General features: G+C 36.9%; 1 protein-coding gene across 5 annotated transcripts in view; it reads left to right on the top strand.

The window, feature by feature from the left end:
• The window catches only part of RPS6KA3 (ribosomal protein S6 kinase A3), a 108,329-nt gene that overhangs the window by 18,146 nt on the left and 63,083 nt on the right, over positions 1-27,100 (top strand). For 2 of the 5 annotated variants that reach the window (XM_082375628.1, XM_082375624.1), the window contains exon 2: positions 10,736-10,792. In XM_082375628.1, the coding sequence (XP_082231754.1) occupies positions 10,736-10,792 (57 nt within the window). Of the gene's footprint in view, positions 1-3,814; positions 3,909-4,890; positions 4,934-10,735; positions 10,793-11,499; positions 11,614-27,100 lie in introns of those variants that run through there. The other 3 variants (XM_082375625.1, XM_082375626.1, XM_082375629.1) reach the window with 3 other exon arrangements.

Here is a 27,100-nt window from a genome sequence, read left to right as displayed (position 1 = left end):
AGTCATCTAAGGTGCCTGTTTAAAAAATGAAATACCGAGCCATGGGGCTTCTGGAACTTCTGATTCAGTTTCAGTTTGAGGTAAGGCCAGGTAGTGTATTATTAGCAGGAATCTTAGGTGATTCTGATCATCACACAGGTTTGGGAAACACTGCCAACTCCATGTGGTACTAAGAGGTGGGGTTTGAAGGTGTTAGGAAGGCAGAAATAGCACTGGGAGTACACAGAGGAGCTTAAAAAATAAGTTGACACTTTACTAGTAAAATAAGACTAGTAAGATTGGATTGTGGAAATTATAAAATTGCTTTAGGTTCCTTAATCTGCACAGAAAAACAATGTTTCATTTATTTTCTCTTTGTTAGTACTTCTCTTTCAGGTGACAGCATTTGTTACAATCCATTCTTTGGTATTGTCCTTGTTTACACTTGAATACAAAGGTACCACTGAAGGATATAGATAAAACTGTATTTTAGGTGGAGAAAAGAAAGAAGGAATTAGAGTTAGAAATAACGTACAAAACAGCTTTAAATACAGAATTAGTAATTTCCTCAGGTGTAAACACTCCACAAAATTTTAAATACTTTTAATCCTTAAAGTCACAGGATTATAACATTTTCAAGCTGCAAGAGCCCTTAGATATCCACATATTTTATGCATGAAGAAACCACAAATCAGAGAGGCTTTAAGGGCTTGCCCACAGTTAGTGGTGGATTCAAATCCGTGCTGGCTAAGATTCCATTGAACTCTTATGGATTGCAGATAAGTACCAGAAAATAGTGACTTTTTAGAAATAAATTTAGTGGCAATCATGTTTACCTTATATTCCCTACTTTAACTGATTTTCTGGTTTCTTCCTTTTTAATTGCCCTCTCGAGAATATGAATATATTCAAAGGAGTCTCTTTTAGGAGATTATGCAGTTTGAAATATTATGTCGGATCAATGATACGTTAGAAAAACGAACCATTACCTTCTTAGTGTAGTGTATTTAACAAACAGACATTTTCAGAACATGTGTTAAGGAAAGTTGTAGTTTCCTCCACTTTTTATTACAAAATTTTATTTTATAAATAGAGAAAAATGAGCACAGCCAGATGCCTATACTTGAATTCTAACAGTAATATGACATCATTTCTGTGTAGTAGTGTGAGCTTTGGATTTCAGACTTGGGTCCAGTTGTCTTATCCGCAAACTTAATACCTCTGTGATCTTGGACAAGTTACTAATTCTCAACCTAAGTTTTTTCTTCTCTATATAATAACATCCCTCATGGTTTATTAATGATTAGTTGGGATTAAATGAGAGAATATATGCAACATAGCCAACACTGTACTTTGAACAAAATAAGCATTGCATAAATGATAGCTGTTATTATTTATTTCCTTGAGCCAGTAGTTATTTAGAATAATATTGATTTCTGAATGAGTGATTTATTTCCTTATTCAGTTTTTTATCATAATCAGAAAATATCTGTACAGTTCCTGTTTTTAAGAATTTTGGATTTACTTCATGACCTAGAACATGGTCAGTCTTTTATAACTTTTCATAGATAACTTGAACCCATATTCTTTTTACATTATAAAATTCAATATCTACCTAGTCTAATGTAAGTTACATCAAGTGCTTTGTCCTGTTTTATTCATTATGCTAGTTGATGTTAGTGTGCTAAAATTTCCCCTTCCACTTGTGTCCATTTATTTCATGTTTTAGTCCCCAGAACATCTCCTTTTGTGTTTTGTGGTTAGGTTAGTCGGTGAGTAAGTGTTCAGTACTATTTTGCATTTATTATTTTTAATGACTTGTTTGAAAAAAGTAACACAGGCTGATTGTAGAAAATCTGACAAACAGAAACATACACAGAAGGAAATAAACATCTTCATTCTTACTATGTATATTATGAAAAGATTTAAATGTGATTAAGAGTAGGGGTTTTAGAATCAGATTTAGGTTTGAATTTAAGCTCTACTTATTTGCTTTAGTCAGGATATTAGACTTTTTCATTTATTCAACAAATATTTATTGAGCACTTACTGTATGCCAGCCAGGCATTTTGCTAGGGGCTGAGGATACAGTGCTTTAAAAGATTGACATACCCATCTTGGCTTAATGTCCTCATTTGTAAATTAGTGATAATGCCTCACAGAGTTCTTAGAAGCATCAAAGATGTAGTTGCCTGGTGTGCAGTAATTGCTCAGTAAATGATAGCAATTATTATTACTGTATGTATTAAGTACTAATTATATTTTTAGTCCAAATCAAATCACCTTTTTATTTAATCAGCGTAAGGTTTTTGCTTCACATTTTATTTTTGGCCTTAATAATACATACACTTGCTTTCTTCTTTTTCTTTATGCTTTTCTATTCTTATCTGTTTTTGCTTGGCTTTCTCTTTAAAGCAGTAAATACTGGTGTGGATTTTTTAAGCTTCTTAAAAATATAACCTAAGACTATTAAAATTTTTATTATCAAGCATTTCAAACACATACCAGAGTAGAGAGAATAGTATAATGAACCACCATATTTCCATAGCCCAGCCTCAAAGATTATCAACTCATGGCCAGTCTTGTTTCATCTGTACTCCCCATCACACACACTACTTTCTCTCTTCCCCTCCCTGGCTCCAGTGGATTATTTTGAAGCTACTCCTAGATACATCAATTCAGACATAAATATTTACATTTATATTTCTTAAAAGATAAAGACTTTTTAAAACATCGAACATACCATCATCACTTATAAAAACAATAATTCTGTAATAGTATCCAATATCCAGTAAGACACTTTGTTTTAATTAGATACTTTACATTTCTTACATTATTACTTTTGGAATTAGTTCTGTCATCTTATTTTAAGTATTTTATTCTTTTCCTTATGGTTTGTTTTTTTCTCTTCTGCCTTATGGATTCGTTTGTTTGAAGAGGTTATGAAATATTGAAGAAAGAATTATGGAGCTGGAAAGACTTGGCTTTGAATCTTGCTTCTGCCATTCACAAATTAACTTTGCTGAGCCTTGGTTTCCTCATGTGTAAAATAGGGGTAATTATACCTACCTCCGTGCTTAGGGCTGAATGTGATGCCTGCATAAAGTACTATTCACAGTCTTTGCCAGTTATTATATTCTCCACTGATTTGGACTGCAATAAATAAGTATAATTCTCGGTTGTCGTATGCTTTTTCAAAGCATTCCAAAATTTATATTTATTAGGTAGTTACTAAAAGTAGTGGTTTTAAAATATCTTTTTAGGAAAGACAGAGAATTTAGAATCTTAGTTTCTCCCTTCTTCCACTGCCTCTTTTAATTTGAGTCCACATTAATTTATCCTGAGGTTACAAATCTTACCTTTAACTTTCTAAAGGTTTATATTGTTTATATACTTATATCAGTTATTTATTCTTCGTTATTGACCCTTTCTCCTCTATTGGGGTTAATTATTTTATTCAGTTATTTCTAGATATTAAGTTGGTATCAACATACTTCACCGATTCTTTCCTACCTCAGTATTCTTGAGTTCTTATTTTGATTCTCTTTCAATGGTCTAAGACATACCTTTGAACAGTTTATGAAAAAAGGTACTACCAGGATGGTGAAATTTTATAAGACTTTGGAGAACTAAGAAGAATTTCCTGTGATCTTTGTACATGAAAAAGTAGGACAAGGTATAAAATTCTTAGATCATAACTTTTCCCTTTTAACTCTCTGTAAGTCATTACTTCATTGTCTTCTGGCATTTTATTGTTGCAGAGGAGAAATCTGAGGTCAATCTGATTTTAGTTTCTTTGAAAATAACCTATTTTTTTCTGCTTGTATGCTTGTAGGATTATATCTTTATCCTTGAAATTTAAAAACATTTGCCAGGACATGTCTTGGTGTTGATGATCTCTGTTGAACCTTCTCAGTCTCCAGTCTCAGGTATTTTTTTCCGGAACTGGAAAGTTTTCTTATACTTTTGATTGATTAAACTGCTGGGTTTTTTTCTTTAGGAGCATCTGTTATTCATAGATTATTTCTACGTCTGTCCTCCATCGTTTTTTAATCTTTTCTTTCATTTTTTTTTCATTTACTCAAGTTTGTCCTCCTTGGCATGGATTCTGTTTTCTGCAGTGTCAGTTCCAATACTTGCTATTCACAATGCAGATTTAATTTTGGCTACCGTGTTTTCGTTTCTTAATTCTTATCTCAACATACTCTTGTTTCATAAGCAGAATTCCCCTTAGGGGTACACTCCAAAAAAATGAGATGGATTCAGGCCTAAAAACGTATCTATTTTCTGAGGCCACAACCACAGGAAGCCATCAGAGAGGAAAAAAAAAAGCTTCTGAAAGTTTCCTCTAAAACTTAATAATGTAAATATAACCAGTGGTCATTCCTACCCTAGTCTAGAAAATAGAATAGTCTTGAGTACTAGCAGACCTTTAGTTGCTAGAGGAATAGCAAAGCACATGTAAGGGCACCTTAACTAGAAATAAATGGATTTTTCTAATTACATTGATTGTTTTTCTCTTTATAAAATAATATATAATAAATGCATATAATTTTGAAAATACAGTACAAAGAAGAAAATCCTATGACCCAGGTAACTACTGATAAGATTTTATATATGTTTTGCCAGTTACATGCACACATGTTGGGAGGGGGGTATGCAAAATTGGGATCATACTATTTAGTTTTGTATCCTTTTTAACTTAATATATTGCAATCATATTTTTGCATCATTAATTTTTCTTTGAGGCCCTGATTTTAACCATTGCATAGTATTCCTACATATGAATAGATGTATTATGATTTATTTAACCAGTCCCCTGTTGGTCATTTAGATTGTTTTCTATTTTTCAGTATAATGAGTATGATGAATATCACTGTACATAAGTCTTTATGCACATCTCTGATATTTCCTTAGGATAAATGAGGAGCTGATTCTTAATCCTGTCACATTGGTAAGGATTATATACATTCCTTATTAAGAATATAAAATGCTTGTTTCTTATTGTTTCAATGTGATTGCATAGAAGATTCTTTGGATTCTGAACAATTTGATGGTATCTTAACTGAAGTTTTAGAGAGGTTTCTCATGCCTCATCCTCAGCACCTTCACGGAAGTCCTATGGCATACACTTTGGACAGGAAAACCACTGCTGATATCAGGGAGTTCGGAAGGCAGATACACTTGTGGAAACTTGAGGACAGTAAAAAAAAAAAAAAAAAAAAAAAAAGGCATGATTCTTGCTCATATCTACAACCTGGGTCTCCAAATTAGTACACTAGGGCTCTGGCCCCATTCTTTTCCTCCTCCCTTCCTGTTACTTTAGGCTGTTCTCTGTGAGGAATTCTTTTCTCCCAGTGTTCGTATATACATTTCATTTCCAGGGAGTAGGATGTCAGTAGATGATATGTCCTACTAAGTTCAAGGTAGCATTTTTGAATCACAGATCATTTTTTTAGTCCTAGTGGACTTATACAAGACAATCTCCTGCTGGACTCAGTGCATTTTTTCAGAGGTATCAAACAGCCAAACAGCCTGGAAATGTGCGTGGTTGTAACATGCCATTACAGCAAAACAATCTGTTTAATAGGGTTGCTTAAAATAAAATTTTTTTTATTTAGAAAAATACTCTTATTTTTAACATTGCAAAATTTTCCTTAAAATACTTTGGGATATTCTAGAAGTCCTGAAACCTTTGTTCAGAATTACTGACTTGAATTGTTTATCCCCTTAAGAGCAGGAAAATTATCTTAAGTGATAATTTTATACCACAACATTAGAAGTTAATGTTGAAAACAATACCTGCTGAAACTCAAGCTAACAGTCTCCTTTTTCTGATTTGTTCTGATGAGGCCCATATTGTACGTTATTCTAATTTTTGACTTTTACACATTTCAGACTACCAGAGTAAAGCTTGATTAGCATTTCCTAACCTTTTCTAGTATTTCACATAATATTTGCATATGTACAGTCTGCCAAGATCTGCGATTTTTTGGCTGGAAGGCATTATGGTGGGATGAGAGAGGATAAATACATTTGCCTCACGTTTAAACTATTCTTTTTCATTTGTACTCACTCTTTAGCCACATTGTATAAAAATATATCACACATATGAATGATCTCTTCCACCCTGCTTGGCAGGAAATTGGCTGTAGTAAGTGGTGAAACAGGTATCTCAACACTCTCTTGTACTTCTTTATTGCATTGCACTTTGGAAGCTAACTGTAGAAATGTAAATATTACACAATTGAGGCCAAAGAGGGGACAGGATGTAGCATTTACTGAGCATCTACTGTCCCTTGGTGGGTCCTTTTAATTACAGCATCCCTGTGAATTAGATATTATATGCATCTTACAAATGAAGAAACTGAGGCTCAAAATGTTAAGTAACTTACCCAAGGTCAGGTAACTGCAGTAGTAAGTGACAGAACTGGGGTTTAAACGTGGTACTAGCCAGATTCAGACCACATGTTTTTTTCTATGTGTTTCTTAAAATTAGAGAAATAAATTTTCTTGTTTAATTGGTATTATTCCTTGAACTTTTGGAACTATAAGTATTACAATATTGAGTCAGACTGGTGGTCCATGTAACCTAATCTCTAGTGAAGTCGAGAGTCGTTTTTCAAAAGTGAAAATTCTTAGCTGCGTAGGTAACTTTATACTCATTTCTATTAGATAGCATTTGAATCCTTGTTTTGGCAAAGTGATAGAAAAGGTTTGTTGAAATAAAGGTGCTTTTTTGGGTCGGTTTTGGTAAAGCTTCACTGGTATGTAGGATAACATTAGCTTTTATATTTTCCTGCTTTAAAAATTAAATTGTTCAAAATTTTAAACCTTTGGTAAACTCAGAAAGGAAGTAGATGTTTTTGCAAAAAGTAGAGCATAAAATACCTTTAGATCATGTTTCACTTAACTTTTTTCTTAGATTGTTTTGTTAGTATATCGCTGTTAGTTAGCTGGGTGAAAAGTTCAGAAAAGAAAATACGTCGTACAATTTATGGATTACATGAAGCTGAAAATAGTGAAGTAGCTGATTGGCAGATTTGGAGTCTAATCTATAGAGGTTGTAGCAATGAATCAGAACTGGAAAAAGATGAATCAAAAATTTAAAGTAAGGCTTTATTCATGAGACTAAGTACAGAATAGAGGATAGAGGGCTTAGTTGCAGTGTAAGTGAAGAAAACAAGAATGTAACAGACAGAAAACAGGAAAAACAAAATAGTATGACCGAGCAATGTGTTGTGGACATTCCAAAAATAATGCATATGTGAACTGCATTAATATAAGTCTATTATGTAGGACAAGGGAGGTGATGTGCCCTTTACTTTACTCTGCATTGGTCATATCAAGGTTGCAATGTTAATTGCACACAATTCTCTTTACTACCCTTTCAGATGAATTGGATGCATGCTCAGAAAAGAAAGTGGTCTCATCTTCTAAAAGGAGTGTTTGAAGGACCTCGAGTTATCTAGAAAAGAACAGACTTGGGGTAGTTTGTAGTCATAGCTGTAGATTTACTTCTGTGACTTTGTAGATAGAGTACAGGCAAGTTAGTCATCATGTATTAGTAATCCTCTTAAAGGGAATTTGCATTTGAAGAAAGTTACTGTATGAAGAAGAGCATTATCGAGCAGCCAGTGCTTTTTCTGAGATAGTATAGTAAGCTGCCTGGTGAGATACTTCTTTCTTGTCCCAATAGTGTTCAAATATAGGTGAGAATGGGATAGAAAGAACTTAAGCATATGATATGAGTATATTTGTATATTTGGAACAGAAAACTTTCAAGATCCCTTACCAATTCTAAACTTTTTTTGATTCTAAGATCAAAAGGTCTTTATGCAGTATTATTTTATCCTCATGAAGCTACCTTACCTTAATAATAGTAATTTGCGTTGGCACAACTTCTTACAGTTTATAATGTATTTTCTTAGGAGTTATCTCAGTTTTGAGCTTAACAACAACCCTTTGAGTAGACAGGGCAAATATCCCCATTTTGAACAGATCAAGTAATAGGTTAGGAGAAAGTCTGAATTGCCCCAACTCATAAAGCTTTTAAGTGGCAGACCTAGGACTCTACCCCTGGTCTACCAATTCTGATTTTAGTGCTGTTTCTACCACACCAAAAAGTAAGTTATAAGCTGCGATTCTTACTTTGCGTTGAAAATTACAAGGAGCAGATGATTCTCAAATTATATTCCCATGGAAAATATAAATGTAGCTCAAGTTAAACCAAGGGTTCTAAAAGCCAAATAATGGGGAGCCATTGAGTAGATCTGTGTCAATCGGAAGAGAACACTGTGTATAATTAATGAGAAAATCTACTTTGGTCTACTAGATTAATGATGATACCATTTACTAAGAGCAAGTGCAGGAGAAGTAGCAGATTGGTGGGCCACAGAGGGAGTGATTGAATTTTGGCTATAATTAAAACAGCTAACTTTGATTGTTTACTATGTGACAGGTCTTATGTCATTATCTCATTTAGTCTTCACAACTCTCTGAAGATAAGACTTTTCAATCTCCACTTTCCATATGAAGAAAGTAGAGCTTAGATAGTTTAAATAACTTGTTCAAGGCTTCATAATTAGTGTAAGAGCAGAAATTTGAATCTAGGTGTCTGACTCCAAAACCAATGATCTTAAGAGCTAGTTTAAGGTTTGTCTGGAATGTTTGGATAAAAATGATCAGTGTTCAGTTGAATAAATGGTTGTGGCTTTTAAGAGGAGGATGTATCCTGGAGTTATTTGAGTCCTTACCAAAGAAGTGGGCAATACATAGCCTCTGAAAGTGTCTTTGGAAAATAAAGATTTTATACCTGCCTCCCCCTTTTCTGCATCTTGGCACCATTTCTGTGCTTTGTAATATTGTGTGGGCATTCCCTAACCTAGGAACGTACTCTGAGTGTTTGAAAATGAAAGTTGCCCTTTTTAAGGGTCAGTAGACCTGTGAGCTCCTGTAAGATGGATCTTTAGGATAGGGGCATGTTTCATTAACCTTTCATCTCCAGCTTGGTGCCTAGAACATAGCATGAATGAAATGAAATGGATGGATGAATGGTTGGGTGAATAAATAGAGATAGGGAGAGTAGAGAGAGGAGTTCAACTTCAGAGCAGCTGTCTCCTGTGCAGTGTGAGGTAATGGGTGGGCTACCTTTTATTTTCCAGTTGATAATTCTCCAAAGATGGTTAGCTTAGATCCTTGTACATTTGCTGAATTAACAAGTGGTCAGGGGCATTTACTCCTTTTCCCAGTGAGGGAACTAGAGAAGACATTACGTATACCTGACTTTTGGTTTTGTTTTGTTTTGTTTTTAATTACACAAATAATACGTATTCATCATAGACATTGTAGACACATTAGAAAATCCAAATAAGCAAAACAAACAATTTAAATTGTCTAAAATTCTACCACTCAGAGATAGCCACTGTTAACATTTTGGTGTATATCCTTCCAGAGTTTTTCCCATACAAATATATACATTAAAACATGTATATATTTATTTAAAATGGGATCATTACAATTCATATTGTTTTGTAAACTGCTTTTTTCACTTATTACATGTGACTGTCTTTCCATGTCAATAAATTTACATCTTTATCATCATTTTTAGTGACTGCATAGTATTCCATTATATGGATGTACCATGATATATTTAACTAGTTCTCTATTGTTAGGAATTTAGGTTTCCAATTTGGAGTTCTTTTTGGAAAAAGTTATGGTGAGCATTCTTATATGTACATCTTTGCACACTTGTCTTTTTTTTTTAAGTTGAAATGATGGGACATTTCAAAGTTTTATGTGTCTCTTTTTGTTTTTTAAATACAGACTTAGATTGCCTTCTTGAAGGGTTGTGCTGATTTACACTTTCTCCAGCAGTATATCAGGAGTGCTCTTTTCCCCATATCCGTATTAGCACTGGGTGTTATTTTTTCTGTAAATTGTTAGCAATTTGAAAGGCAAAGGTATCTTTTGGTTAAATGCATTTCTTTGATTAGTATTAAGGCTGAACTCTTTTTTTCCCTTATTGCTCATTTCTGTTGAGGTTCATTGTTTTTTCTTACAGGTTTGTAAAATGAAGTTCTTTATGTATTGAGGATACCAACCCTTTGTCATATGTTGCTTTTATTTTTTTGTAATCAATTTGTCTTTTATCTTTTTGATGTCCGGCAGAAGACGTTTTAAACTTTTATGGATTCAAATGTCATTTTTTTTTTCCTTTATGATTTCTGCCTCCTTACCTCATAAGTAGTACTCACCTATATTTTCTTCTAATACTTGTATAATTTTACTTTTTGACATTTAAACGTTTAATCCATCTGGAATCTCTTTGATGTAGAGACCTAGCTTAATTTTCCCCCAAATAATTAATCATTTGCCCTGATTATCAATGGAGTTGGAATTTAGAATGTGTTTTGACACAGAATGTATTGTAAACAATGTTTGGTGAGGTTTAAATAAGACCACTGTAGTGCATTTAACTATTAAACTCAAGGGCTTACCTGGAAAGGTAACCATCATTTATTATATCATTTCCATGGAAAAAATATTTTTATAGTTTTAAATAATCAATTTACACATTAATCTTTGAAGCACAACCTGTTGCAAATTGGCAACTGCATACTTAAATGGTGGTTCTGTACTTCATTAGAACCCTTTAGGGGTGAAAATATTCCTATACGGTTTTATCTGTCTTCATTTGACTTAAACTGATGTGAGATCTGTTTTGGTAACTTTCTACTTGCTATACTTTTCACAGAATGGACAGCAAATTATGGATGAACCTATGGGAGAGGAGGAGATTAATCCACAAACTGTAAGTAAAATATTGTATCATAAGGGATATAGATAAATCAGATACCATAAAATTTAAGTATTCTTATTTTTAAACTGAGCAAAGTAATGATTTTACAGTGTTAGAAACTTGTTGATGCTTTCACATTAATTTTACCAAAATACATTCTTGAATATGCCAGTGACATTTTAAAAAACTGTTTGATGAGACTGATTTTAAGAGAAAGACAAGACAAACTACTTTACATTGTTGAAGGTTTTTCATTTTAAAAAAGCAAACTAACCATAGATTTATTAGTGAAATAAATATAAAGGTCATTATTTTTTGGAGATATTTAACGTTGAAAATGATTGTTCACCGTTTCCTCATCTTGTGTTTTTGGTTCAGTCCTGAATCCCCAGCACCTAGACCAGTGCCTGGCACGTAATAGGCACTCATTAAATATTAAATAAATGAATTAATAAATTGTCTCCTCTTGCAAGAAAACCATTGTTAGCAGCTCAGTTACTATCATCATTTTGTTCTGTATATAAGACAATTATTATTGATATTTACAAAATATATATACTCTGCCACTTGCTTTTTTCACTTAATATGTCTTGAACATCTTTTTATGACAATACATGTAGATCTGCCTCATTTTAAATGGTTGCATAGTATTCTGTTTTGTGCATGTCCTGTACTTAATGTAATTTTCCCCTATTTATTTTTGTGAACTTGTGTTTCAGTAGGACATAGTCTTAGAAAAGGATGTGCTGGAACAAAGGATATGAACATTTAAATCTCAATAAGCATTGCCAGATTGCCATCCAAACCAAAAAGTTGTAAAAACTTCACTATATGTGAGTGTTTGTTTGACCATACCCTATTCAACACTAGATATTATCAGAAATTATTTTTAATTTGAGCCACACTAAATAAATCATACTTTCTCTTTTCAGTTTGCATCTCATGTGATTATTAGTGAAGTGTCCATGCATTATTGGCCTTTGTATTTGCCCAATTTTCTTTTGGGTTACTTAACTGTCTCATTATGGTCTGTATGATCTCTGTATATATTCTGGATGTTAACTCCATGTCTATAATATATCCTGCAAATATTTTCCCCCTACTTTTTTTAACATTGATTATGTTGTCTTTCATTGTATGTGTACAGAAGTTTTCATTTTTAAATGGTCAGCTCTGGCTTCTGGGTTTCATGTTTTAGTTAGAAAATTCTTCCCTGAATCAAGTTTATAAAAATATCCTCTCACATTTTCATCTACCACTTTTATGGTTTTGTTTTTTGCATTTAGATTTGTGGTCTACTTGGAATTTTAGTACCTGTTATGATGCAGAAATATAACTTTTCTTTCCAAATGGATAGCCTGTTGTCCTAATCTCTACTTATTGAATAAATAAAACCCATTCATTCCCACTCATTTGAGATCCCTCTTTTACCAGATGTAAAATAGCCATATACTCCTAGTATTAGTTTCCTAGGACTGCCCTAACAAAATACCACAACTGGGTGGCTTAAATAACAGAAATTTATTCTCTCAGTTTGTAAGACTAGAAGTTTGAAATCAAGGTGTCGACAGATCCATGTTCTCTCTGAAAGTTCTGGGGGAGGATCCTTCCTTGCCTGTTCCAGCTTCTGTTGTCTGCTGGCAGTCCTTGGCATTCCTTGGCTTGTAGACACATCACTCCAATCTCTACCTCCATTGTCACATGGCATTCTCCCTGTGGGTCTGTGTCCAAATTTCCCTCTTCTTATAAGGACACCAGTCATTGGATTAGGGCCCACCTTATTCCAGTATGACTTCATCTTAACCTTATCACACCTGCAAAGACCCTATTTTCAAATAAGATCACATTCACGGGTACCGGGGATTAGAACTTGAACATACCTTTTTGGAGGACACAGTTCAACCCACAACATCCCTGAATGTTTTGACTTTACATACCTTTTCAATTACTGTACTTTTATTATATGTTTTTTATATGTGGCAAGACAAGCCTTCCTATCTTTTTTACCTTTCAAAGTTGTAGTCTTATACATCTACTAGATGAACTTTAGAATCAGTTTATCAAACACTCCCGAAAATTTTATTGAGACTTTTATCCAAATAGCATTAAATTTATAAATTAACATGAGGAAAATTATTTTAATAAATATTGGGTCTTCACTTCCAAGAACATTCATTTATTCTGATATTCTTTTATATCCTTTATCAAAATTTTATGGTTTCTTAATATGGTTTTGTACATTTCTTATTAAGATAATTCATAGACATTTAATAGTTTTTGTTCTATTGTAAGTGGGAATTCTTATCTGCTGTGTCTTCCATCCAGTTATTGCTAGTATGTAAAAAAAATTAGATGTTTCTATGTGCTTTTTAACATCAGTTATGGAAGAGTGAGATCATTGTACTCTTCTTCTCAAAACCCTTCATACGTTTTATGCTTCCTTTAAATAAAGTCCAAACTCTGCAATGTGACCTAACAAACCCTGCGTAATGAAACCTTTGCACACTTCCACCCTCTACTGAAAGTCCAATCACTCGTATGTTTCAGGTTCTCTTTTACTCCTGAGCCTTCATAGGTGATAGTCCCTCTCCCAGAATTCTTTTCCATTACCACTCCCCTCCAATGAAGTCCTGATCATCCTTTAGGTCCAAGTTTTGCTGTCACTTCAACTGAGGTGTCTTCCTGACACAGCTACCACTTTCATTTCCACCTTGAATTGAGTATTTTTCCTTTGTGCTGCCCTAGCAGCCTATGTGTACCCTACGTGACAACAGCACACTAGATTCCATTGCTTATTTACTTGTCTGTATTTCCTACTAAACTGTGAGCTACATGAGGCAGTGACCATGTCTGACTTACTCCTTGTTTTACATCCATGTATCTGGCTCCCAGTACCCAGTAGGTATTCCATCAGTGCTTGTTAATTAAAGGAACATGTGAATTAAGTCTTGGCTAGCATGGGGCCTAGTGCCCGAGGCTGCCTTCAGATTTGGTCTAGATTTCTGCATCTCCCAAACCATTTGGGTCATTTTACTTCATTGGTCTATGGTATATATTTATTAGCATTTAAGCAAATGTAAAAACAATCAGTAAGTATTAATATTGATTTTTTTTGCCATCAGCCACCTTTTTTCTTTATGCAACAATTCCTTTGGAGGGAAAACCTCTAAATTTTTTATTCTCTGAAGTTGAAAATCAAATAATTTTCCATTGTGGTATTCTACATACATGGTTCATACTTTCCCTCTGAGTACTCACAGCATTAGCAACATTTACATCTGGAAGTGAACTGCATTCTAGAGGTAGGTTGAAAAGGTGCAGGACTAAGATACTACCAGCAATGTGGGTCAAGTTGTTGAGATCATTCCACATTATAGGAATTGAGTATAAGATAAAAACCTAATATTTAATATTTCTTTAATGGCATTAAATCCAAAAGATTGTCAAATATGTATTAGCCTTATACTTTTAAATTGTATTTGCCTCTAATGTACAGTTAAAAGTTTTTGTCAATTACTCATCATTTAAATAGTGAAAGTTGAGATGTCGCAGTAGTTATTTTATGCATAACAAATTACCCCAAGCTTAGTAGCTTAAAACAACATACATTTATTATCTCACAGGTTCTGTGGGCCAGGAATCTGGGCACGGCTTTCTTTGGTTCAGAGTCTCTCACAGACTACAGTCAAGGAGTTTGCCAGGGCTAGAGTCTCATCTGAACCTTGACTGGAGAAGGATCTGCTTCCAAGCTCACATGTTTGTTGGCCCAGATTCCTGACCCATAGAAACTGTGAGATGCTAACTGTATGTATGGAGGTCGTCGACTGGTAGGCTTTCTTGTAGGTTGATTGACCCCTTTTCTATGGGCTAGAATGCAGAGTGTGATGATTAGCCAGTTTTGGCCTCAACAAGACTATAGGGCAGATAGAGAATAACAAGAGAGAATAAACCTGGATCCTTAGTGACCTAAGGATCTAGCGACACCTCTTCACTCTAACCTAGCCTCGTGCCTATGGAATGCTCCAAGAGAGAAAAATAGGCACTTAACCTTGCTCGAGACTTTGCATTTTGGGATTTTTTTGTTAGAGCAGCTTAGTCTGTACTCTGACTACATCTAATCATTCATTAACGAAGTAGTTAATGAATGTCTATTTGGTGCCAAGAACTCTGCTAACTTGTTAGAGACACAGAAACACATAAGGGAAACTTGCAGTTTTAAAATGGCAAAATAAAGCTGTTTTTGTCCTCTTCTCCTCTGGGAAATTACCACCCAAAACAACAAGGACAATAAGAAACGGAAACACGGTCTTTGAAATTAGAAGACTTCTGTTATTTGAACCACAATATATAAATATGAAAAGCAGATAAAAGAGTCATAACAAGATGAAGTTATAGGACCTAAGTGCTGGTGAGGAGTATATCATCAAGAAGCAAGCCTTATTTAGGGCCCCAAAGCCCCAGAAGAGCTCAAGAATGAGGTCACCAAGTATTGTGGAAAGTGGAGGTATGGCACAGGCTGAAAATAGAGATTGGTTGAATGTCGATATGAAAAGCCTTTACTCTAACCCCTCTCCTACCCCTGGAAGAGACAGAAAGTATTTTATAGAGAAAAATGAACCAGAGAGGCTCCATACATGGGGAACCCCAGGTATAGTAGGAAGTGGGGTGAGACACGGGGCTGGAAACAGGGAGATCAAGTGAAAGCCTACTCCTCAATGGTGAAATGATCCCCTTCCCCTCCCCATTTCACCAACCAGGACCATATCCTCCAGACAGGAGAGTGGAGTCGTCTTTCCTGAAGAAACTGAATGATCCCTGATAAAAGACCTTCAGATACTGACATTTGGGAGATCTTCAATGTAAAGGCTGGCTACTTGGCCATTTAACCTACAGGAAAGCCTACCAGTTGACAAGCTCCACAACATCTGGTCCACTTCGTAGTGCCTCACTCTTAAAAATGAGTTAAAAGCCAAATATCACCAGACACTTGAGAAAGGATTCCAACATGAAAGAATAAGATCTTGGGGGAAACGGGCAATGCAGGAAAAAGAAAAAATAAATTAATATCCTTTGAGTGCTAAGAGGTGAAATTGATTTCCTAAAACAAGAGTAGAATGCTATATTTTAAGTCTACTCTTATTTATTTATTTATTTTTGGCTGCATTGGGTCTTCGTTGCTGCGCGTGGGCTTTCTCTAATTGCGGCAAGCAGGGGCTACTCTTTGTTGCGGTGCGTGGGCTTCTCATTGCGGTGGCTTCTCTTGTTGCGGAGCACGGGCCCTAGGCGTGCAGGCTTCAGTAGTTGTGGCACGCGGGCTCAGTAGTTGTGGCTCACAGGCTTTAGAGTGCAGGCTCAGTAGTTGTGGTGCACGGGCTTAGTTGCTCTGCAGCATATGGGATCTTCCCGGACCAGAGCCGGAACCCGTATCCCCTGCATTGGCAGGCAGATTCTTAACCTCTGTGCCACCAGGGAAGCCCAGAAAGCTACTTTTTAAAAAACAGAAAAAGAAGAAACTCTTAGAAATTAAAAATGTGATAGTAATATTTTATATTTTAGTAGAATATTTAGAAGCTAAAATTGAGGAAACTTCCCCCAAAATAGAACAAGACAAATAGAAAGTAAGAGAGAAAAAGAAAGAGAAGCAATTTAACATTTACGTAATAGGAATTCCAGAAAAAGACAATGGGGAAATGGAGGGGAAGAAATTAGGAAAGAAATACCATAAGATACATGTTTTCCCCCCCACATCTTAATATCTCTGAAATCAGAAGGTTTGTTATAATCGAAGGTGTGACACATTTTAATTGGGAGCACTTTCTCTTTCTTAATGGTACAGTGCTAATCGTGCTCTTAGATTAGGTAGAATACTAAAATACCAAAAAAAAAATTTTTTTCCCCCAACATGAGGACCACAAGTCTCCGGATTAAAACAGCCTACTGAAAGCCTGTTAATAATAACCAAAAAAATAAAATAAAATAAAAAGAAGAGGAACCACCCTACTCAAGAAGGATTGTTATTATGAAATATCAAAACACCAGGGATAAAGAGAAGATCCTAAAAGTTTTGCTGTGGGCTGGATGCGTTCCCTCAAAATTTGTATGTTGAAGCCCAACCCCCAATGTGATGAAGTTTAAAAGTGGGGCCTTTGGGAGGTGGTTAGGTCAGAAGGGCAGAGCCCTCATAAATGGGATTAGTGCCCTTATAAAATGGACCCCAGAGAGCTCCCTCACCCTTTCTGCCCTGTGAAGACACAGCAAGAAGACGGCTATCTATGAACAAGGAAACAGATCCTCGCCAGACACCGAATCTGCTGGCAACTTGGACTTGTACTTCCCAGGCTATAGAATTGTGAGAAATAAATTTCTGTTTGTTATAAGCAACTCAGTCTATGGTATTCTGTTATAGCAGCCCAAACACACTAAGGCAAACATTTAGAAATTTTTTTTATACTATATATAAAGGCCTGGGGGACTTCCCTGGTGGCGCAGTGGTTAAGAAAACGCCTGCCAATGCAGGGCACACAGGTTCGATCCCTGGTCCGGGAAGATACCACATGCCACGGAGCAACTAAGCCCGTGCGCCCCAACTACTGAGCCTGCGCTCTAGAGCCCGCACGCCGCAACTACTGAGCCCTTGTGCCACAACTACTGAAGCCCGCGTGCCTAGAGCCCATGCTCCGCCACAAGAGAAGCCACCACAATGAGAAGCCTGCGCACCGCAACAAAGAGTAGCCCCCGCTCGCCGCAACTAGAGAGCCCAAGCACAGCAACGAAAACCCAACGCAGCCAAAAATAAAAAATAAAGAAATTTATAAAATAAAGGCCTGGGGATAAGAATAATATACGACATTTCAACATTGAAAGTTAAAAGTCAAGGAGCAGTGCCTTTGAAATGCTTAGTGAAAATGATTTTCAACGAAGGTATTTTCAGACATGTACCTATTCTTTGGAAGAAGAATACCTTCTTCTGCCAACAGTAGAAGGTTATTAACTAAAGGAAAGACATGAGATTCAGGAAACAAAAGACCCAACATTTACAAGCACAGTGAAGAAAGTTCCTTCCCATTATGATGAATAAAGGATGCTTCAGAAGACTAGTTCATTCAGTAGGCTTAGAGAGTACTCAGTCCAGATTGAAGCAGACAGATGATTCCAGGAGGGCTGTCTTCAGGGAAAAAAAAAGAAGTTATGAATTGTCCAGTAGGTTTGAGTATTGAAAATCCACCTGAGAGGCAGAGTGAGAAGAATTTGAGATAGGTGCAAGGAAAAGAAAGCAAGTTTTAAAACAAAGCAACTATAAATTTAACAAAAATAGAAACATTGTACACAAGAAATGTAACTAGAGTATATTACTTCAAGCAGTGAACAGTGTTTACATAGTCATAATATTTGTAAAGACTCAATATTGATTTAACTAAAATGTGTGATATGAGTGTTAAGTCAACTATAATAGGATGTCTAAAGGTAATATCTGAAATTGTTGAGTCAGGAGAAAATAGTATAAGGTTATTAGCTATCATATAAATACCAGAGGGAACAATGAATAGAGCTGAAAGGGTATCGAGAACACTGGGTACTGCAACTTTTTTGTTATATAAGCCTTGCATTGTTACTTGACCCTTTAATCTTCACTCAGACCTTCTTGACATATGGAGCTGACCCTGTGATTTCTCTTGAACATGTCTCCTGGTTTCTAGTTGTGGTAGAGCCATTTCATTCTGTCTGGATTTTTCTCCCTTCTTCACACCTCATCTCTTCCTCTCTTCCCTTTGTTCTTTGCCCTCCCATCTGCCTCCTTCCTATATCCTAGATCTGCTTTTCTTTCATCTTCTAGAATTTAATGCTGTTTTCCTTTCTTCTGGCTTTCTGAAAGCTCAATCCTTTCTTGTCTTTATGCACCTGAAGTAAAATTTTTATTTCTTCCACTCATGAAGTATACGAAATTTATCTAATTAAATTGATCCATACCAGAATATAACAGTTAGTCATCACCTTCCACCATCTCCCTCCCCAGGAATGTTTGCGTGTTAATTCATATTTATGTATAATTAGTTGAATTTCTCACCAGTTAACTTGCTCCAGCCAGTGTATTTTGTTTTCTCCCTTCCCTGCTGGAGAGACTTGATTATTTTTATCCGTTATTCCGGTAGGGCTGGGAGAGAGACTGCCTTCATAGCAGAAGGTAGGGTGCTGTATAGCGCCTCAAGCCAAGATACCTTCCTGGACTCCAGAATTTTCTATCCTTTCTCAGCTGGCCAGAGGACTCCATGCTCTGATGATCCATGCAGAGGAAATAGGGAGTCTGGGCTGTTTAGGTCTCCATAATCATCCAAGAATCATTAAAGCAGTTTCTTGCTTAGTGGGGAAATAATTCTCTTAATGGTTCTTACAGTAGCAGGCAAAGGTTCTTCTGAGGCTTGAGAATTAAAGGACATAAATAAGTACCTAGCACAAAGGAAGAGCCCAGTAAGTGTTAATTTTCCTGTCCTCTTCCTCCCAGATGCTGATCTTACTCTCTCAGACTATTCACCTAGTTCCTCTTAGGAACTAGGGTGGTATCCAGTAAATTTTCTGGCTGACAGTAGGCCTGGCCTCAGACAAAACTGTGAATTGACTTTCTCTTAATTTGGTCCTTTGACCCTTCTGTTCCCCTTACTGTTTATTTCTAATGACCGTGCATACATTAATCACTCATAACATTAACTTTGTGAATATTATATTACTACAGTCCTAAACACTATATTTATCAATGCAGTCTTTGTAGCTCTTGTATCAGAGTCACATCCAGTTGTCGAGAATTAGAGAAAACTTGGGCTTCCCTGGTGGCACAGTGGTTAAGAATCCGCCTGCCAATGCAGGGGACACGGGTTCAAGCCCTGGTCCGGGAAGATCCCACATGCCGCGGAGCAACTAAGCCCGTGCGCCACAACTACTGAGCCTGTGCTCTAGAGCCCGCGAGCCACAACTACTGAAGCCCACTCGCCTAGAGCCTGAGCTCCGCAACAAGAGAAGGCACCGCAATGAGAAGCCCGCGCAACGTGATGAAGAGTAGACCCTGCTCGCCGCAAACTAGAGAGGGCCGCACGCAGCAACAAAGACCCGATGCGGCCAAAAAAAAAATAATTAATTAATTAATTAAAAAACAAGGAATTGGAGAAAGCTTGTTAAAAGTAGTAGCGGTTTAAAAAGATAAAATGGAGATAGCTCGTAGATGACCTTGGATGCCAAGTTAAAGAGCAGCACCCCTATAAAGGTCACAGGCAGGAGTACACCAGCAGTGCCCCATTCTTTTCAAATCTCCTGATGGGCCTTTAGCAGTAGTTTCTTCCAACTGCTACGCACGCCGTAGCTACTGTTCATATAGTAACCCTAAGGCAGCAGTGATTTGTATGACAGCCTTCACAATATCCAGGGAATTTCACCAGTTCCCTGTTGTCTGCTGGTTTCCTCCATTTCTTTGAAGGTTCCCTCAAGCTCCCTTAAAACTTGCATTTGAACATCCAAAACGATACTCACAGCTGTGAGTCCAGCACACACTTGCATAACTCTTGCAGTCATCACGGGTTAAACACAAAATAAACTACAGAAAGAGAAGCCCTGGACTTCCCTGGTAGCGCACTGGTTAAGTATCCGCCTGCCAATGCAGGGGACATGGGTTCAATCCCTGGTCTGGGAAGATCCCACATGCCGCAGAGCAACGAAGCCCATGCGCCACAACTACTGAGCCTGCGCTCTAGAGCCCGCGTGCTGCAACTACTGAGCCCACGCACTGCAACTCCTGAAGCCCGCATGCTCTAGGGCCTGTGTGCCGCAACTACTGAGCCTGTGAGCTCCAACTACTGAAGCCCGCGCACCTAGAGGCTGTGCTCCACAACAAGAGAAGCTACCGCAACGAGAAGCCCGCTCACTGCAATGAAGAGTATCCCCCGCTCGCCACAACTAGAGAAAGCCCATGTGCAGCAGCAAAGACCCAAGGCAGCCAAGAATAAGTAAAATTAATAAATAAATTTAAAAAAGAAAACGAGAAATCCTAGAGGAGTAGACAATAGACAGCGAAGAACCCACTCAAAACAGGAAAGTACAGTAGAGTGCTTGCTCATTGGCAGGGAACATTTGTGGAGTGATACACTAATGACACTTACTGACTAATTGTGTAGAGTATTGTCTGTTTTTCTAACTCTCATTAGCTGAAAGTATATTTTAGCACTTAGAGCATGGGGAAGATATGCTCTAGTAGATTTAAGTATATACCACTTAGGAAAATATTTCCGAGATTAAATAGCATTATAATTAGCACTGCATGGTGGCATTAAATAGAGTATGTGTATAATAGGCAAAATTTCCAAGCATGTAAGTTTTCCTTTACTACATTTTTGGCCCTCTTTCAGGGCTATTTCTTATTTCTAGTGTCCCTTTTCTCCACCCCTAAGAGCTTTTAAAAAAAAATACCCCCTTTTTAAAAAAAATCGTGGCTTGCCTAACTCATATGATCCCTGTGATCCAAATGTGCTTCTCCTCTGCTCTAGTCTACTTATCATAGTACCCATTTTTTCAATTTGACTGATCTAAACCATAATTTGGAAAGAAAGAAAATTCATCTAAGTTCTCTTGAAGTATGAATAGTTTATTGAGTCAACCTGAAATACTGGTGTATTGAAAGTTGTAACTCCTGTACTTAAATGAGTCTCTTAATTTAACCATTTTAGACAAAAATGACTAAGTAAAAAGAACTCCAGGGCTTCCCTGGTGGCGCAGTGGTTAAGAATCCACCTGCCAGTGCAGGGGACACGGGTTCGAGCCCTGGGCCGGGAAGATCCCACATGCCACGGAGCAACTAAGCCCGTGTGCCACAACTACTGAGCCTGCACTCTAGAGCCCGTGAGCCACAACTACTGAAGCCCGCGTGCCACAACTACTGAAGCCTGCGTGCCTAGAGCCCGTGCTCCTCAACAAGAGAAGCCACCACAATGAGAAGCCCGCACACTGCAACAAAGAGTAGCCCCCGCTCGCTGCAACTAGAAAAAGCCTGCATGCAGCAACGAAGACCCAACGCAGCCAAAAATAAATAAATAAATAGAGAGGGAAAAAAATTATTAAAAAAAAAAAAAAAAGAACTCCAGGCTAAGCAGGAAAAAAAATGTGTGAATAGGGTGACCAGCAACACCACCTAGGGTGTATTGCTGCTTACTGCAAGATTCCAGCTGGGACATCGGTGGTGCTGCCCCCTCGCCCTCTCGTCATGCTCAGGGGAGATATTGTGAGTGGAATATAGCGTGCTTTCCATTGACACAGGGCCTTAGAAGCAACCCCTCTCAGCGCTCTAGGAAGCCACTACCATTTGGTTCAGGTTGATGATCATAAAACTTATTTCCCATCTCTGATTTAAAACCTTAGAACCATAGCACTTTATAACATTATCTACTGATGGATGTGTGCTACAGAATAATTCTCCTGTACTTAAATGGAAATCCTTAGATATTAAACCCTTTACTGTCTGAAAAATTGATTCATACAAAAAAACTGTATCTGAAGGAATTGGTTAAGAGCATGTTAATTTTAAGTTTTTATTATAGCAGTTTATTTTTCTCCAGCAGGGTTCAGCCATCATGGAGTCATGAAGATGGTTGATAATTGGGTTTGACCAAGGTTTGGGTTTCGCCAGACAAATATAACGTATGGTGTAGAAAAAGTGTTCAGAAACTCTGCTATGGACCCTCTATTGAGCTGTCTTCCTTCAGGGTCTTATCAAAAGGTTTAACACCTCCTGGCTTCTGACCTAAGTCAGCCACTGGCCATACATATACATGCTCCTTCCCCAGATAGAATTGCCTGTCTATGCTCCCACCAACGTCACAGCCATTCCCACTTCCAAACTGTGGGAACTTGGGCAGCAGGTTCCTTAACTTCTTTCTAAGCCTTAGTTTCTTCATCTGTAGTGTGGATAATAGTATTTACTTATCTCATTGTGGTGAGAATTAACTGAAGTAATTTCATGTAAAGCATGGTTCTTAGCATATAGTAGTATCTTATATGATATTGTCAGAATTATACTTGAAAGAAAAATTTATTAATAAATGAGAATTCAAATAAAGGAACTAAGGATTCAGTGAAAGAAGCTAGAAAAAGAACTACAAAGTAAACCCATAAATAGCAAGAGAAAGGATTTAAATTTAAATTCCAAAATCAGTGAATTAGAAAACAGGAAAAATAAAAAAAGCAAATGCACAACATTAGGAAAGCAAAACAGTATATAACCACAGATAGGAAGGAGATTAAAATATCATAATAACTGAAATATTTACAGATGAAATGATATAATGTCTAGGATTTGCTTCAAAGTAATTATGAGAGTGGGGGGAAGTGAGTATATGAAGCAAGATTGGCCATGAGTTGATAATTGTTATAGTTGAGTGGTGGGTTCATGAGGGTTTGTTATACTATTCAGTCTACTTTTAGATACGCTAGAAATTTTCCTTAAATTTGATTTAAAAAACATAATAGTATACTAAATATATCTCTATACTGATATGCAAGTCTTGCTGAAATATGTGGTTTTCTAAGAAAATCTAAACGATATCATTTAGGAAGGAATAGAAAAACTATGACTTTACCAATAGCAAGGGAGAAATTTAAGTTATTAAAGAACACGTACCGCCACAAACATCCCCTCGTCCCCCACCACTACAGTGCCAGGCCCCAGGCCCCAGTAGGAGAAATCTTGGAAACTTTCAAGAAATAGATTATCCTAAAGCATAGGAAAAAATTGTATCGCCTTCTAGTCCGTTTTATAAAGTTAGCATAGCCCTGAAAATGAAAGTTAACACAGAAAAGGAAACTGTGCCACTTTATGAATACAGATACAAAAATCCTTTTAAAAATTTACAAATCAAATACAGACATATTAAAACTATGGAATTTTCCTAGGAATACAAGCATATTAGGACATCTATTGATCTATCAAATCAGTAGGTCAAAGGAGAGAAACTAAGTTTATATTAATAGAGAATAAAAAGACATTTTATAATATTGAATATTCATTCTTCTTTTAGTGAAGAGGAAGTAGTCTGATATTAATGATTATGTCTCAAACCAAATATTGATATCATATTTGAATGATTTACTGAATATATTCCCAAGTCAGGATCAAGGTAGCATTTATTAGTGTTTGCTTTATGTTCCATAGACTATGAGAAATTTGAGTTTTATTCTGGGATGGGAAGCCATTGAAGAATGTGAGGTAGGGGTACGACCAAGCCTGATTTCTGTTTTAAAATTATTCTGGCTGCCGTGAAGAGAAAGGATTGCACAGGAAAAATTTGGAAGGAGGAAAACCAGTTAGATGGCACTAGATGATAATGGTTTGTACTGACAGTGTCAGAGAAAATAGAAATAGACAGATTTGAGATTTATTTCAGAGATAAAATCAGTAGAATTTACTGATGGATTAAATATGAAGGGAAGGAAGTTAGATTAGAAAGGAAAAAGCCCGAAAGGACTTACAGGTTTGGGAGATTGGTATTGATGCCGCTGCCTAAAATGAGGAAGGTTAGCTTCCCATTACACTTGAAATCAAATCCAAATCCAAACTTCTTGATAGTCTGTAAGGCCCTGCTTAATGTGGCCCGAACCTACTTCCCCATTTCCTTCTCTTTCCTTGGTGTTCACCACATTCTAGCCACCAAGGTCTTTCCTTTGTGCTTTGAATTCATTAAGCCGATTCCTAATCTCAGGGCTTTTGCATTTGCTGCTCATTCTGTTGGAGGACTCAAGACCATGAGTCAGCAAACTTTGTTTATAAAGGGCTGGGTAGTAAATATTTTAGGCTCTGTGGCAGCTACTCAAGTCAGCTGTAGCCATTATGTAGGGAAAAAACCAGCAGGAGCTCTTATGTAAATAGACATGGGCATGACCAGATTTAGCCCTTGACTGGCCCTGCCTGGCTGTAGTTTACCCCTGCCTGAGGTCTTGGTGTGGTTCTCTCATTATTTTTTAGGTTCTTCCCGGAGGACAACTTGGCAAATACGTTAGGATCAAGAAACATTAAAATGCTGCATACTCTACCTCTAGAAATACAGTGCCACTTCCAGAAATTATTTCTAATAAATTGTGAATGTGCACAAAAGATGGGGACATCCCAGTGATATAGAAGATCAAATACCCAACAATAGGGGATTAGTATAGTAGAATGCTCTGCAGTCATTAATAATGCATTGAGGATGATTTAATAATAGAAAGTAGGGATCAGCAAACTGTACCTGAGACCTGCCCCATATTTTTGTAAATGAAGTTTTATTGGAACACAACCTCACCCATTCCTCTTCACGCTGCAGTGGCAGTGTTGACAGAGACCAATATGGCCTGCAAAGTCAAAAACATTTACTTTCTGGCCCTCTACAGAGAAAAAAGTGATAATATGTGTGCTATGGTCCATGTGTATGTGTGTGTATATACAGAAAAAGACTAGAAAGCACCAACATAGTGGATTTTTTCCCTCTTTTGTTTTTCTCCTTTTTGTTTATCTTTATTATTTAAGTTTTCTATACTGGACATGCATAGTTTTTATAATAAAATTACTTTTCAAATAGTAAGGCAAATGATAAAACCAATAAGACAAAAATGAAAAACTAGCTGAAAATTTAATAAGAGAAATTTAAAGATAGTTAAAAGTTAGAGGCAGGAAAAAGGTTAGAGGCAGGAAAATACCAACAATAATATCTGGTTTCATGTGCACAACCACACAAGTAGCGTCCATTTCAGATTTCAGTATATGATACTTAATTGGGCAGCCATTATTTGAGTTCCTCCTATGTGCTGTTTGCCTGTTCTGAAGCTTAATCTGATAGGGACAGTGGGTTGTGCTTAAATACTAATAAATGCCATAAGCAATGTCCCTTCTGTACTCATACAAAATTGACAAAATGTCCAAACATTTCTCATAGACACTGGGGTTTACTGCCAAAATATTTCTAAGCCTGACAAGACTCCTGGGATACCTCTGATACTTAGACATGGTATGGATATTTGAGCACACACAAAAGGAACACTGAGGTATTTTTCAGTGTTTCAACTGCTTGTAATGAGATACGGGTTCGTTCTGGTTCGGAGATAGCTGACACCCAAGTAAAGCAGTTGCTCAGTGATATCTTGTATATAAGGGATTCTAATCATGTGAGCTAGTCTTTTAACTTTGTTTATGGTGCTTTTTGACGTAGAGGAGTTTTTGAATTTTATAATCAAACCTATATCAGTGTTTTCCTTTATGGCTTGCATTTGCTAAACAGGTAGCCAAATATCCTAACATCTCCCTCAGATGTAAAGTGTCACATTCTTTTCTGTCACTCTGCTTATCTTTTATACAGCAGTACCATGCTGTTTTAATTAAGGTATCATTTCATCTGAGGGAGACTTAGTTCAGATTTTGGTATCTGAAATATTGCTTCATTTTTTAGGGGTAATATTAAAAAGCATAACTCACAGTAAAATGTGAATTGTTAACCTGAGCATCACTAGTCATTAAAGCCAATTTAGACTAATCCTTCAAATTCAAAAAAGGTTATTTGGTTGCTTCTGTTCTTAAGTATTACTTGAGTAAAATTGATGACTACTCTGTACAGAGACACTCCTGTTTTATTTTGTACCCCTTAATTGGTTCTATAGTAACCATGATGTTTGCCTCTTCTTGACAGTCTTTTTTTTGAATAAGTTTATTTATTTGTTTGTTTGTTTATTTATTTATTTATTGGCTGCGTTGGGTTTTCGTAGCTGTGTGCAGGCTTTCTCTAGTTGCGGCGAGCGGGAGCTACTCTTCCTTGCGGTGTGCGGGCTTCTCATTGCGGTGGCTTCTCTTGTTGCGGAGCACGGGCTGTAGGCGCACGGGCTTCCATAGTTGTGGCACGTCGGCTCAGCATTTGTGGCTCACAGGCTCTAGAGCGCAGGCTCAGTAGTTGTGGCGCACGGGCTTAGTTGCTCCGCGGCATGTGGGATCTTCCCGGACCAGGGCTCGAACCCGTGTCCCCTGCATTGGCAGGTGGATTCTTAACCACTGCGCCACCAGGGAAGTCCCAAGCAGGTTTTTTTTTTATTCTTCAACTTTCATTAGGTCATTTATAGAACATTGCCATAAAAATTTGATCTAGCAGGAAGAGCCCTGGCCTTTCACATGGTACCTGTAGCACCTAATGGACCCTCTAATGTTTGCTCAATACAGGACAGCAGCACTGAGCTCCCATGATAGATAGCTCCGTCATCAAATACGTGCCTGCCTTGATCATAGTTCTTCAAGCTTGGAGCAAGCTTGGTGATTTTTAGAGGCTCTTCAGG

This window comes from Balaenoptera borealis, assembly GCF_965194805.1.
Source record: "Balaenoptera borealis genome assembly, chromosome: X".
NCBI lineage: Eukaryota > Metazoa > Chordata > Mammalia > Artiodactyla > Balaenopteridae > Balaenoptera > Balaenoptera borealis.
The sequence above is the reverse complement of the archived record's forward strand: the minus strand, read 5'-3'. Positions and strand labels throughout refer to the sequence as shown.